Source organism: Coturnix japonica, chromosome 5 (genome assembly GCF_054131305.1).
Source record: "Coturnix japonica strain WE chromosome 5, WE-NBRP24, whole genome shotgun sequence".
In the NCBI taxonomy this organism is placed as follows: Eukaryota; Metazoa; Chordata; class Aves; order Galliformes; family Phasianidae; genus Coturnix; species Coturnix japonica.
Genome location: NC_140667.1, coordinates 52,873,267 through 52,887,279, shown reverse-complemented (window position 1 = coordinate 52,887,279; position 14,013 = coordinate 52,873,267). Strand labels below are relative to the sequence as shown.

Sequence of the window (14,013 nt, the reverse complement as noted above, 5' to 3'; positions counted from 1 at the left end):
GGGAAGGCAGAGCTGTGACTACATTTTGCTCCTGGTTATTGCTCTTCGTTGTAAGGCTCAAGGGTAAGGTGAAAACAAGCAATAATTCAAAGGGATTTAGAATAGATGAGGTATTGATCTTCTACATTTGCTGTCCTCTGCAGGACAGTCCTCCTTCAGCAGAGCCTGCCTGAGCCCTCTTCACAGGAACTTGTGGATGCTGGCAGCTGCTGTGTATTCAAGGAGAGAACTTCTTTAGATGACGCTTCATTAAATGATGGCCAGTTCTTACACCTTGCTAGGACTGCGGTTGTGTTGATCCGTTGCTGAGGTACACATGTTTTCCTCTTTCACTGAACATCTGCCCTCACTCAGAAAGCACAGCTAAGGAGAAAGGAGAGTCCCCTCTGTCTCACTGCCAGCAATTCCTATTGATCTTTCTTCAGCTACATACGATAGGAAAAAGGTCAAATCCAAGTTATGATTTATAGTCTGCACAGTCCTCTGCCAAAGCTCAAGAGCAGTTCACTGTGTGCTTTTCTCAGAGCTGTTTAGGCCCACGGGGCCTCGATTTCAGGTAATTATGAGTGAGAAATAAGAGGTTTTCCTGGCCTGAAATGACTCGAGTAGAAAAGAGAACATACTGAAAAGTTGTAATTAATGTTGGGGATAAAAACAGAAAACAACAGCAACAAAAAAACCCAACCTCTCAGATTCTGTGTTCATTTAAAGCAGGGATGGAGAAAGGGAGTGATTCTCTAAGTTAAGCCATTGCTTTACAGGTTGCTGAAATATATAATTTAGAGATAGAGGTTTAAATTCGACCTCTGCACCAACTAGAAGTTCTATCCAGGACCTAGGGCATTTTCCAGCAATCAGAAGGCAATTGGAAATAACGTACTGAATATCTCTTGAATTCTTTGGTAGATATTTTTCCTGTTATTGTGTGTGTTAACACGGCAGGTTAATAGCAACAGATTCCTTCTTCCTTATTTCAGTCTGTAGTAAGGTGTGAATCCACAAAGGAAAGCAGTAGCAGCAGAGCTCCATAGGAACCACTGGGTGCGAAAGAGCAGTGAAAGTGAAGGTTGGAAAAGTAAATGGTGGAGCAGCTTTGCTAAGGTAAGAAAGCTGTACGCAAAGCTCGCATTGCTGCTAGTGTTATGAAGGAGGGGACCCTGTTAGCACTGGGTCTTAAACACAGCATCTGTCCACATGAACGCACTCCTCTCCATGAGTAATTTGGAGCAGACAACTAATTGAATGCTCTCCTATTGCCACGGATCCCTCCCTGGGAGTGGGTGCACTCAGGAAGGCTCTTAGTCTAAATCAAAATTAGCCTTTAATATCGGAAAGAACAAACAAACGAACCCTCTGAGTTTGGATGTGTTTGATGAAAACAGTCGATGTGCTGTTTCTGACTGGAGCCAAGTGTGCTTCAGCCTCATTGAGCCGAAGCATAAGGGCCTGTTGGAGGAGCTAATTAGAGTGAGAAGAAAACCAGCTGCTCTTCAGCCAAATTAAGGGTGCCCTTCCTTCTCCACTCAGCTGCTGTTCCTGCAGCTTTCCCAGCAATAAATGGCACTTTCAGGTGTGTAAAGCTGCCATTGACTAATTAAAGGCCTGCACCACTCATGGTTAATGCTGTTGTTTAATGACAGAATTTGCCAGAAAATACATCTTCCTGTTTTGGGCAGAGTTAAACCAGAAGCCTTTAGGTTGCCTTAGGTCTGAAGTTTGCTCACTCCTCAAGTAATGCCTCCTGTTTATTTCTCAGCAATGGAATATTGGTGTGAATGTTCAGCCTCTACTGCCATCCCACCAACACACAATGGGCCAATGTAACAAAATAGGAGGCATTACTTTTGGAGCCAGCCCTCATATATTGGAAAGCAATACAAGCTGCAAACAGCAGAGTCCTGTTCTGCAAATGGCAGAGATTTCTATCGTGCTGCTTGAAAGTGACATTCAAAGGATTGCTCTCTTGGGGCTGGAAAAGAAGTTCTTCATTACAGAAAGCAGGGCTGGCTATGATTAAAGAGAGAAAGTGGTTTCCTTGGGGGTTTTTTGTTTTATCGAAGTGAAAATTGAAAAGCTGGCAATCTCTGGACTGTCAACCAGGAACGGCCTGAACGGTTTCACGTGTAAGTTAACAAATGGGACATATAGAATGCATCTACATAAATACTTTACTTTGCCTTGTGCTGCCTCTTAAGAGACTGCATCAACAGCCGCTATGTGCTCAGTCCTAAATACGTCACTGAGATATACTAAGAATATGGTTATTGAAATTCCCCTGTTCATCACAAGGCAGTCACACTATGGATGACCTTAATGTTGCCTTACAACTCAAACGATTCTATGATCCTATGAGATGCAAAGCAGCAGCGTTTGGGCTGCTTCCATGTGGGAATAGCCTCTCTCAACAGGAATTCTGTGCTTGTTTTGCTATAGTTTTGCAGCTAACTTGTGCTCTTTGGAAGAAGAATGCTCTGGAAACCTTGTCAGCGTCATAATCCCTACATTGACCTACAGAAAGAACCTGTTTTACTCCTTGGAAGTGGCTCCTCGTGGCTGTTGCTCACCAGCTGAAGAGTTTAGTGAGTACTCACAAACATGGAAATACAACTTACTTACATTTTGGGTTTGGGAATGAATTTTAGAACATCGTTCCTCAGCTCCATCCCTTCTTCTATTACTGTCTGAGCTTTGCAAGCCTTTCATTTTCGACCTGTCCTGATCTAGAAGGAATGAATCACCGTAAGGAAGCTTCCTTTGGCAAACAATTCCCGGGGAACCTCAAATATCTCCAAGCTGTGAGCTTCTGATCCTTAACATTAAAAGCTTGTTTTTGAGGTTTCTTTCTAATTATTTCCAGCCTCAATGATATCTTCTGTGTTGGGTATTTAGTAGGGCTGTTTTATAGATAGGCTTCTAAGGCGTTCGCCTTGTTTCTCATGGTGCTTTTAGAAGCCCTCCCTGGTGCTACAGAGAGGCGGATGCTTCTCAACCCCATGAAAAGAGGCCCATGTTTCTCACCATGTTCTGGTGCACAAGCATTGCCTGGCTGTCATGCAGGTGTGAGCTGTGTGACGTGCCACGAACAGCAGTTTGTAAGCCATCCTTTATCTGTGCTTGGTTATTACAGGAGCGTGATCTCATGGACTTGCCCCAAGGCAGGTTTTGCTGCTGACTTCCTGCAGGAGCAAAGGATTAATCTTCTAATCTAGTTCTGACACAGAGGAAAAAGCTTCTGCCTTCTCTGGCTCGAGGGCTGGACTGCCTCAGTACACTAAACAGAAACCAAATCCTTTAAAATTAGCACTACAGGAGGAAACAGTGAGCTGCAGTAAGTTACTCTATGCTTGCAGATGTGTGATGAGGGCACTGGAGGAGATGGAGAATAGCATTGGTTTCAAAGAGCAGCAGGAAAAAAGAAAGCAGAGGGGAGAAAAGCAAGGGAGATTTTGGGTCTTTTTTCCACCATCCATGCTTACATAAGGTGTAGATAAATCAGATCCTCTTAATGGGAAGTCAGGTCTCAATTAGAAACCCCTTTCTGTGGGCTGGGTGTCCCCTGTCACCTCACACTGCTCAGGGCCCCATCCACGGCTTTGGGGATCCAGCTGCACATAATACCAGCACACAGACTGTCCAGCCCCTGTGTAAGGTTGTTATGGAGCTGTTGGAGCAGGTCTGGAGAGCCTCTGGTTGGCAACATCCTCTGCTGAAGGGGTTCTAACTTCAGGGAAAACGCTGCTTTAAAAGCATCCCATTGATTTTCAATACAACAGAAGCCATCAGAATAAAACAACTATGGTACGCTGAGACAAGTTTTGTAACGGCCTCCTCTTTGATTTTGTGAAACTTGGGCAAGAAGAGCTTCAAAAATAGCTTCTGAAGACCATCAGCGCCAGGAAACCCACAGGCAAAGGGCTCCATTGAAAGGCTGCAGTAGCAAACCAAATAAACAGGTTGAGTTCCCATAGCAAGTTATTCCTTTCTCAGAATAGAGCCCAAACCTGGACAGGTTTGGCATTAGGGTGAGGATTTCTTTGCAGGGTTTCGTTGGCATTGATTCAGTCCCTGATCCAGATCTCGATGCCCCTCTCTGGTTCCCTGCATGAGCACAAAGGCAGGGCTCACATCAGTTACAAAATCACAGCGCTCGGAAGACCGCATTCACTTTAACTATTTCCTCATCCTTGTAACCACTTACATAGCATTTTTTTTACTATAAATAAAAGCTTTTTCTGTCTCTGCAGCTTCTTAATCCCAATTCAGACACTGAACTTTCTCCTGTTTTCTTATAATTGATATTTCTTTTTCAAGTTTTGAAGGTTCATAACTATTTTCCTTCTGACACAGATGAAGATCATGCTTCTGTTACGTGAATACACAGATCATTAAACTCACCAGTGCATTGAGTCAGTGGCATGAAGACAGTCAGTATGCTGGCATTATGTGCAGCTGGATACCCACCTTCCAATGCTAAGTGAAGATGCACTGTGCTGGTTGTGCTCAGCTCCATCATTCCCCTATCCAGAAGTGACAACTTCATGTGAACAACCCTACAGAGAAGGGACCTCTGATCTTTAAGGTCCCTTCCAACCCGCACGAGACTATGATACTATGACCTTGGTCGGATGGGTCAGGAGTAGGAACAGTTGGAAAGGCAGCAGTTCCTTGTCATAAACATCACTGCAGGTATCATCATTTTAAATATGAAGTTGAGGGAGTAAAAATATACATAAATGAGGGCAGAGCAACATAACATGCCCAGAGCAACAAGAGGATGTGGTTACTAACACCAGGAGTAGTAGCAGTTTTGTTCCCTACTGGCTTTCAGAGGGAGAGGGAAAAGGGCACTGGGGCACACACGTGGCCTCAGTGGAGGCTGTGACATGAGGTGCTGGTCACTTAATCCTGGTGTCCACGTGAGTGGAGAGATGGGGAACTACACTTAGAGGGTTTGTTTTAAAGACAGAAGAGCACTGTAAGGCAAATGTGCTCCAGCAAGAAGCCTCACAAGGGAGGCTCTGTGTGGCAAAAGGCTGTATTTTTAGGTCAGCTTAGCCATGCTGAACGAGGTGGTTTGTGTGATAAGTAGAAAAGGCACCTGGCTTTGAAACTTGCTGTTTTTTGTAGTGCAGAAGTCAGTTGCAAGCCACACTGATTATTCTGGGGTGGTGGATGCAACAAGGACCAAGTGGAAACCAGACAGAGGCAAGTAGCTGGCCATAGAAGAGACCACAAAACTAACAGTGCCCTGCTTTGCTTTTCTCCCAGAAGAGTTGTGAACCAGCATTTTAAGCAAGTTCTGAGTTAATGCAGTCAGTCTGGTCATTATCAACAAGATCATATGCTGCGTAAAGCCTGATTTGATTAACAAAGTCAGCTGTTGTACTACCAGCTAATAAATGCCAGCACAGATAACTCTGTGTCTCAGTGACTTTAAAGGAACAGGGAATTCAAGGCTGGATCATGAACATGGCAGTTTTAGTCTATCCCATGACTTAGGATGCACATTAGCAAAACATAGCGCTGATAGAAGCTACGAAGAATGAAAACTGAAATGAATGCAAACCCCATCCCTGCAGGCATTCAAGGCCAGGCTGGATGTGGCTCTGGGCAGCCTGGTCTGGTGGTTGGGGACCCTGCACACAGCAGGGGGTTGGAACTGGATAAGTATTGTGGGCCTTTGCAACTCAGGCCATTCTATGATTCTAAGAAGGGACAAAAATGAGAGAAGCTCTGAATAGATGAAGGGGGTTCCCCAGATTCAGGGCTTCCCAGAACCAACACAGGTATCTCTTAATACTGAGGGCACCTCGTGAGGGCTCACATTTCCACTAAGAGTCACTGGGAGGCCAAGGGTGCCCACACTCAGTGAGCAGAGAGAACTCAGCTGAGCTGAGCTTTGTCAAATTGCAAGTAAGAACATGAGCCACAATGGAACTGCCCACAGAGATAACAGAATATCCAGCCTCTCTAGAAAGAAATGACAAAAAGCACTCTTGGCTCTCTCACAGGTTTTGTGCTTCACTCTGAGCAATGAGTTAGCACTCTTAGCATTGCTTAGAGCATTAGCAGAGGATATAAGTGAAGCTTAAACAATGCTCAGGATCCTGCAGAAAGCTTTTGCCCACCAGTGAGGAGGAGGAAGACACCTTGGGCAAGGGCCAAGCAGAGGCTTTAAAAGGAGGTGAAAGGGATAAAAGAGTTGAAAGGGACACACTGGGATCTTCAGCTCCTCTATAGGAAGGAAGGGATGGTAAAATACACCCTGCTCTCCCATCTGTGTGCCAAGGAGGGGGTATCTGCTCTTGCTTTTGTTCTTGTGGACCGCTCAGCAGATGCTGGCTGCACATTCAGACTATGTGCAGGGATTTGCAGGATGAGCCATTCCCACAGCACGTCAGTAGGTGGCAAAAAGCTACAACCCTATTGCTAAGCAAGGAATAAATGCTTGTTCTCTTGCAGGACTTGATGGATCTATGAGCAGCTCCATCCCATCAGAGATCATGGGCCTTGTAGACAGCAGCCCAGCACTACCAGCAGGGTGTGACATCCCACAAAGGGGCACCACCCCTCCGTCCCCACTCCTCTTTGTTCCTTAGGGTCTCCCCATACCATCACTTGACCTTCCTCAAGTAAATTAAAGTCATAAAATCACTGAGGTTGAAAAGACCACTAAGATCTTCTAGTCCAACATCAACCCATTTAGAAAAGCTGGGAACCCAAAGGGATTAATCAGTGCTTCTAAAGTCAGGGAACAAGAAACATAGGGCTGTGCAGCTGCAGCATCATCTGAGGTCACCTGGTTGGACAAACCAAGCTGAGGATCACCCTGTAATCTTCACGTACAGCCAGAAATGGAGCTTACTTTGGGTGAGGAGATTGAAATCATCCCAGCTGCCCGTCACACCCCCTAGTGAGGCAGGGTGTTAAGGGATTAATAAAGTTGGTGGAAACATCCTAGATCCATCAATGGTGGGTTTTGTTTCCTGCTTTTGAATGTATGCAGGGGTCAGGGAAGGAAGGATGCTGCTTGATGTTGAACACCCACATTCTCAAGGAGGTCTAATGCTGTGAGCACAGGGGGACAGAGCCCAGGAAGATGAGAAAATGGCATAAACACAGGCTGCGAGGTGGGAGCCAATTAAAGCACAGCACTGAGCTGTTTTCTTTACCAGCTGCTTCTCTTTGCTAAGTGTAAATAAACTATTTGCACTCAAGAGCAAGAAAAGAGATATTACAGCAGCCTCAGCCTCCAGACCTTTGAAATAACATTTAGCTTTTCTAAACACAGAGAAAAGGTTCTTCAAGGTTTCCTCTTCTGGGCGGCACATTTAATTACTATAGATTTAGCCAGATATTAACCACTGGTGCTGACTTCCCCCAGCTCAGCTGCCTGCCTGATCACTGACATTCTGTTCACACAACAACATCAGTTTAGTTCATCCTGAGAGGGAGAAACTCATCGTGCTTTGGTTGTATGCAACACAATGGAAAACATAACAATGTCATCACAGTAGCAAAGTCCTACACTGCAGCAGGTGAGGATTGGCTCAAATGCAACAGACATGAAAACAAAGGAAATAATCTGCTTACCTTCCAAAGGCCACAGGTATGCAGGGATCTCCAGGAAGGTACCCTCACCTCCACTGCCAACCCTTAAAATGAGGTCTGAGAAGGGGTGGGTCCTGGCTTCACCCCTTCCAGTCACTCATTGCATGCACCTGAGCTCCCCTGAGTCGACCCTGCCTTCCCACCAGGTGCTCCATCACTGTTTGAAGCCACGACTAAGCATTTCTACTACACCATCTCACCACAACCACCACCTAATCCCATCCTACAGCCCTTTCACAGGGGAAACCCTAATGCTCTTGTGCCTTGGGGCACAGATCTATCCGACCTACACCTAGAATCATTGGAAAGGCTTTTTAGAAGTCTTCTAGTTCAACTCCCCTGTGATGAATGAGAACGGACAAATCCCACTTCACTTCCATGCTGCAGATCCTTGGCTTCACCAAAATCAACCCCTCCTCATATGCTGTCATGGTTACCCTTCAGAACTCATCCCATGCCCATCCCTGGCAGCCTGCAGAACCTCTCCAGCCTCTCCTTGCTACAGAGACAACCTCAGGCCAGGAGCTTCTTTCCATCACACATGACTTGTATGAGCACCACATGTGAGAGCAGGATGAGTTACCATCTGCCTCTCTCCAAGTCGTGATGAGTTAACACAATTGAAAGCAGAACAGACAAAGGATTTTGAGCATGAGAAGCAGAAAGAGGGTTTCCTTCCTTTATTGCCTCTAGAAGAGCAAGTTTTGCACACTGTGAGTTGATATATTAATGCTTGGAGTCTCCACACAGTCTGTGCTATGGATGAACTGCTCTGCACACCCTCTCCGAGGGCAGAGCTCTTCCCAAGTGCTGGCAATGCCATTATCAGGAAACAAATCAGCTTTATCTGAGAGAAATTGCATTTCCACCAATTACAGCATAATTCTTGACAGATGGGAACACAGAAGGGAGATGCGTCGAATCATTAAGAGGACAGGTGTATAGAAAAGTGCCAGATTAATTGTTCCAGCCCATTAAATGGTTGACCTTTCCGGCCTACCCTCAGAGCTGAATTCAGAGCTCTCAGGATCCTTCCAGCTCACACATGATGACCATGTTAACAAGAAAAGCGCCTGGGGTGCTTTTTAAACACATACCCCAGACTCATCAGCAGGGCATAAGGTTTCTAGCAGAGGGAAATGAGTGGCCTTGAGGGTGATGGCATGAAGAGCAGACCCACCTCCCCTCACTGCCAACTGAGCAGAGCGTGAATGTTTTACAGTAGATCACACATAGAGCTGGAGGTGTGTACTGAAGAAAAGCCATATGTTTCTCCACCTGGGACAGATATTCTGTCCCATACCCTTGTCATTTCTGGCCACACATCAACCACCTGATTTCTGGTGCTCCTCTATGCTGGTCTCTGCATTCAGAAATGCTGCCCATCACAAACATCATGTCTTTGCCATGGGGCTATCCAGATTGCAGTTTGTTCCTTCATTGCATCCCAAGCCATGCTGCTAAAACTCTTTATCAAAGAAGTTATCAAAGAGTGAAACTCTCTCTGTCCTGGTTCTCACCAGTGGAGGTCTGCGGTAAAGCTGCTTCTCTTCCCTCTCCCAGTCCTCAGAATCAGTGCTGGAAGTGTCCCAAAACAGGTCCCTGCTGCGTGGCTCCTTGCAGAACCACAGCCCAACTTTGCTGTTGCTGCTCCTGGTGTGCTGCCCTGCAAATCCTCCATCCCCTCTGTTTCCTGGGAGAGAAAATAACAATAATTGCAGCTTTCCTCAGAGCTCTGCCCATCCCGTTGGGTTCAGCTGGTGATCACTATGAGGAAGATACTGAGAAATCCCTGTAAGATCAGAGCACGTTTCACCCCCCCCAGCTCAGGCTGCCCAGGGCCCATCCATGGCCTTGGGCACCTCCATGAATGGGGCACCCACAGCTCTGGGCAGCAGTTCCAGGGCCTCACCGCCCTCTAACAAGTTCCTCCTAACCTCTAACTTAAATCTCCTGTTCTAATTTAAAGCCATTCCCTATTATCCCACCACTGTCAGAGGTCTGTATTCCTCCTTTTTATTTTGACCACAGAGAGCTTGTTTTGGGTTTGTTAGCATGAGAAAGAGGACTTTTAAGAATAGGTGTGCTCCTATAAAGTTCACTTTCAGCTCTTCCCATCAGGACCCCCAAGTCCTTCTCACAGGACTGCTCGCTCTCAAGGAGTTCCCCTAGTTGTATGCACAGCTGGGACTGCCCTGACCCAACTCCAAGACCTTACAACATGACTTTGTTGAACCTCACAGGGTTCAAATGACCCAATGAGGACGCTGGGGAGTTCTACATCACCCTGCAACATGGTTCTACTTACCAGGGTGTCCATTAAAATGCTGATTGTGCTCAGCAGGGATGAGGTCTTGGCTTCTGCCACTGTTGCCTCTCTGAAGAGTGTCGAGGACCATCTCTGAGCCCAGCTCCTCCATTGTGTGCTTATTGATTTTTGCCTCCCTGTGGAGATCCCGCTTCAGCTCCGCCTGGGTTTGCAAACAAGCCGTCAGCACAAGCAGCAGAGGAGCAAACGTGTTTTAACAGCTCAACGCAGCACATCATGAGAGAGCTGGCACTACAAGTAATCACACAACCCTGTAGCTCAACCAGGGCAAATCATATTTGCCAAAACAAGCACAAGACAGAACGAGACCCCATGGGAACTTCCTCACCCATAGGGGAGACAAAGAGATGAGGAAACCCTTCCAATCCTCCACCTCTCCCCAGAGCCATCCCTGTGTTACCTCTCGGCGCTGGCGCATCAAGTCCAGCATCTGCATCTTGTGCAAGTGCTGCCGCCTGCCAGGGGGGGCTCTCAGGCTCTGCCCCCTCTTGTCCAGTGTCTGTGAGGTATGAAAAGCATCAGTAAAGACACCTGCATTGGCTAAAATGAAAAGGAACTCCTGTTTGCCAACCCACACCCAGTCCCTCAGGTGCTGCTCAGATGAAGGCAGTGAGCATTTTCCTGCCTGGTTAACGTGCAGTAATTTAGTGCAGGTTTTCAAAGCACTCACAGTTTATCTATCTCACAGCTGAGGGGCACGATGGAAACTCATCATTAAAGTCATGTATGCCAGTGCCTGCCCCCAAGGTGCTGCTGCTCTGCTTTGTTCAGGCTGATATCAGGAGCTGTACATGGTCGGTGAGGTTGTGCCTGCTGCACAGCTCTTGGCCCTTTGCTGTGTGCTCACCTTGGCTTTTGGGGCTCCATCCATCCCTTGGTAGCTCCAGGGCTTTACAGTAGTGACCCCCCTTGGAGTGCCGGCAGGTTCGAGCCTCTGCAAGTGCAATATTTAGTGTTCAGCATTCCTCCTACTACACAAACACCAAACCTGATATGAAGTTACCTAGACATTTTTACAGCTCCAATTCTGGTCTGGTTGCTTGGGATACAAAAAGGAGTTTGGTACCTTCAGCAACACACATCAGTGTCATAATTGAATACAGCATCTCCTGGCAGGACATACGAGGCCAGAACCTGCTTACCTGGCCCTGAGAACCAACCCGTCCATCCAGCCAGACTCTTTTGGTGGCTAAGACCTTACTTTGCATGTGGTATGAAGAGTCCTTCCTGATGGAGTTCAGCAGCTTTACAGGCTGCTCTGAGAATGGATGTCCATCTCAATGAGCTAAGATGTTCCCTTCAACCACCCAGATAACACTGGCTCACTTCTCATCTCAAATATACTCCTCATTTCCCCACCTGTGATGGGAGCTCAGCCTGGCTTCCATAAACATTAAAAGGAACATCATAGAATCCCAGGCTCTATTTGGGAAAGAGATTTAAGACCATCAAGTCCAACTATCAACATAACACTACCAAGTCCACCAATAAAACATGTCCCATAGTGCCACATCCGTGTATCTCTTAAATATCACAAAGCTGATCATGAAGCCGTAAAACATGGCACTAGATGGCAGCATGTGACACCACAAGCTGCAGCCCGGATCGTGCATTGCTCACGTCCCATGTTGGAGAGCAGGATGTTTGTTTGCTTCCCTGCCCCCTGGCCGAGCAGAGCAGCCCCATGTGAACCTTCATACATTCACCCTACCTGTGGTCGCCGAGGTGGGTGCAGCTTGATGATGCTGCTGGCTCCATTCTCCGGCACAGTGTTGAAGTCAAGGGGCCCTGAGGGGTCAGAAAGGCGAAGTCACTTTTTGGGCTGTACTCTACTATAGCTTTCTTTCTGCCCTATTTTTTTGCTTGGTGTGTCCCACCCTCATTTCTCCCAGCGTTCTTCCCAGAGAGGTGGTGGTGCCCCATCCCTTCAGATGCCCAAGGTCAGGCTGGATGGGACTCTGAGCACCTGATGGAGCTGTGGGCTGTTACTTATTAAGGCAGTTCTATAACTGAGCTCAACCTGCCCTGAGCTTTGCGCTGTGCAGCTCCTCCTGGGTGTGCAGTGTTGTGTTATTGCTTGCACAATTAGACATGCACAGTAACTGTTACAGCTTCTCTGTCCTCCCCAGACCTGCCCTGCGGTGTCTGAATGCCATTCCATGTGAGTCATTGAACTCCCACATCTCGGCCTCACAGGAGGGGATTTGGGGATAATGGGCTGGGCAATGGCACAGGGAGACAGGGGAGAGGGCATTGTGTTGGTGTTAAAAGTAAAGCAGGAGGTCCCCTGATGGGGGCTGTGGTACCCCCAGACCCAATCTGTTGACCCCAGATCACTATCACACCAAAGCTTTGTGTGCTGTCACAGCACCCTGCTGTCCCTCCACAGACAGTCCTTGTGTCCCAGCTCCGGGTGGGCACAAACCTTCTCCTTCACCTCTGGGTTTGGGTATGGGACATCTGGGGCGCAGCACATTGCAGTGGGACTCGCCTTCTTCTGCTTCTTGCTAGTGGAGTCAGCCTGGTGCTGTGGGGCTCTGATTTATTTTAATGCCGAATTTCACATCTAATTAAAGTCTAACTCTAATTAAGGTAATGATATGGCTGTGCCCAGCGGTGCACGTTATGGGGTTGCGATATGAATGCTGTGTCTGGCACTGCAGGGATGCCGTGAGATGAGCTCTGAGTCCATCCCCAAAGGCTCTGGGGAGGGAAACAGTTGCTTGGAAAGGCCTCCCCCCCTTTCCCCATACCTGTGGAGGGTCTCCCATACCCGGTCTGGCGGAGGGGTGGGAGCTGCCCGTGGGTTATGGGATGTCCATGCTCCGTTGTGGCTGTTGGGTGCAGGCTGGGCTCCCCCATCACCTCCTCATTGCTGCGCATCGGTGCCACTTGGGTCACCCTGGGGTGCGTCTTGGAAGAGCTGAGGCCCATTTTGTAGAGCTTGGGAAGAAGGAAAAGCCCGCTCTGAAAGCAGGGCTGTAATGCCGAGCCCAGAGTGGGATCCCATTGCCAAATGCACTCAGGTGCCCTCCCCAGCAGGGTTAAACATTGACACGGCTCCAGCCACTGCTTTGTTTTTACCTTCACACAACTTTCAGCAGCACCGCCTCAGCTGGTTGAGCTGGAGGCATTTCTACCAGTGGTTCTTCTGCTAAACCTTCAGTCTTTGGAAAGAAATTTGATGCTCGGAGTACTCAAAGTGTCACAGCATCTCCAGAGCCTCACCAGGAGTACAAAAAGCACCCCTACCCTTGCTTTAGCTCTTGTAGTGGCATTGCTGGAAGTAAAACGAGGTTTATCACTTAAAACATCAAAGCCAAGATTCAGGTTGGATATTAGGAAACATTCATTCTTCAAAAGAGCAGCGATGCAGTGGCACAGCTGCCCAGGGAGGGCTGGTGTCACCATCCTTGGAGAGGTTCAAGGACCATAGAGATGGGGCACTGAGGGACATGGGCAGTGGGCATGGGGGGGGGGGTGAGTTTGGGAATCTGGGAGGGCTTTTCCAGCCTTACTGATTCTATATTGATCAGCAGCACGGCTGTGCAGGACAGCCCTGGATTTCACATTATTTTCCTTGAATATTTAAAGAGGTTCCTTGAAGGATCCAGTTCTGGGCTTGAAGATGCTGCCATGAGGCTGTGTGCCAAAACACACACGTCAGCGCATGCTGAAAGGAAATAAGTACTTATTTTCCCTGTGTGTTTGCATTGGCAGGAGCTGGATTTTCAGTATAACACATCTCTACAGCTCTCTGTTGGTGTAAATGAATGCATCAACCCCAAAACCTATCTAGGGTGGTGCCCATTCAGCCATAAGTGTGACTGATCCTGGGTATATTGGGTCACAGCTTCCCTATGTTACATGATGACAAGAGAGGGAAGACAAGAAGGCCGGGTTGGTTTCCTTTGGCTTTTGAAAGGTTTTTCACTGTGGTGGATGAGAAGAACAATCGCTCGGACCAATGAAATGCTGTAAGAAATGGGATCTGCCATTTCCCAAAGGTGCTGGTGGTTCAGAAGGCTCCAGAAGTTCCTGGGCTTTGTGGTGAAGCTCAGCATCATTGGGTT

At 47.5% G+C, this 14,013-nt stretch overlaps 1 protein-coding gene across 2 annotated transcripts; it reads right to left on the bottom strand.

Annotated features, from left to right (window-relative positions):
* Window positions 1-8,276: 8,276 nt before the first annotated feature.
* CCDC198 (coiled-coil domain containing 198) lies at window positions 8,277-12,983 on the bottom strand. Of its 2 annotated transcripts, XM_015865887.3 has the most exons (6): window positions 12,694-12,982; window positions 11,652-11,728; window positions 10,788-10,874; window positions 10,341-10,439; window positions 9,920-10,082; window positions 8,277-9,304 (listed from the first exon to the last, which is right to left on the bottom strand). In XM_015865887.3, the coding sequence occupies exons 1-6, from the start codon at window positions 12,872-12,874 to the stop codon at window positions 9,072-9,074; spliced, it is 840 nt and encodes a 279-aa protein (XP_015721373.1). In that variant the 5' UTR covers window positions 12,875-12,982; the 3' UTR covers window positions 8,277-9,071. The 2 variants fall into 2 exon arrangements, with proteins under 2 accessions (XP_015721373.1, XP_015721372.1); XM_015865886.2 differs by lacking the exon at window positions 10,341-10,439 and having other exon boundaries at window positions 12,694-12,983.
* Window positions 12,984-14,013: the final 1,030 nt, after the last annotated feature.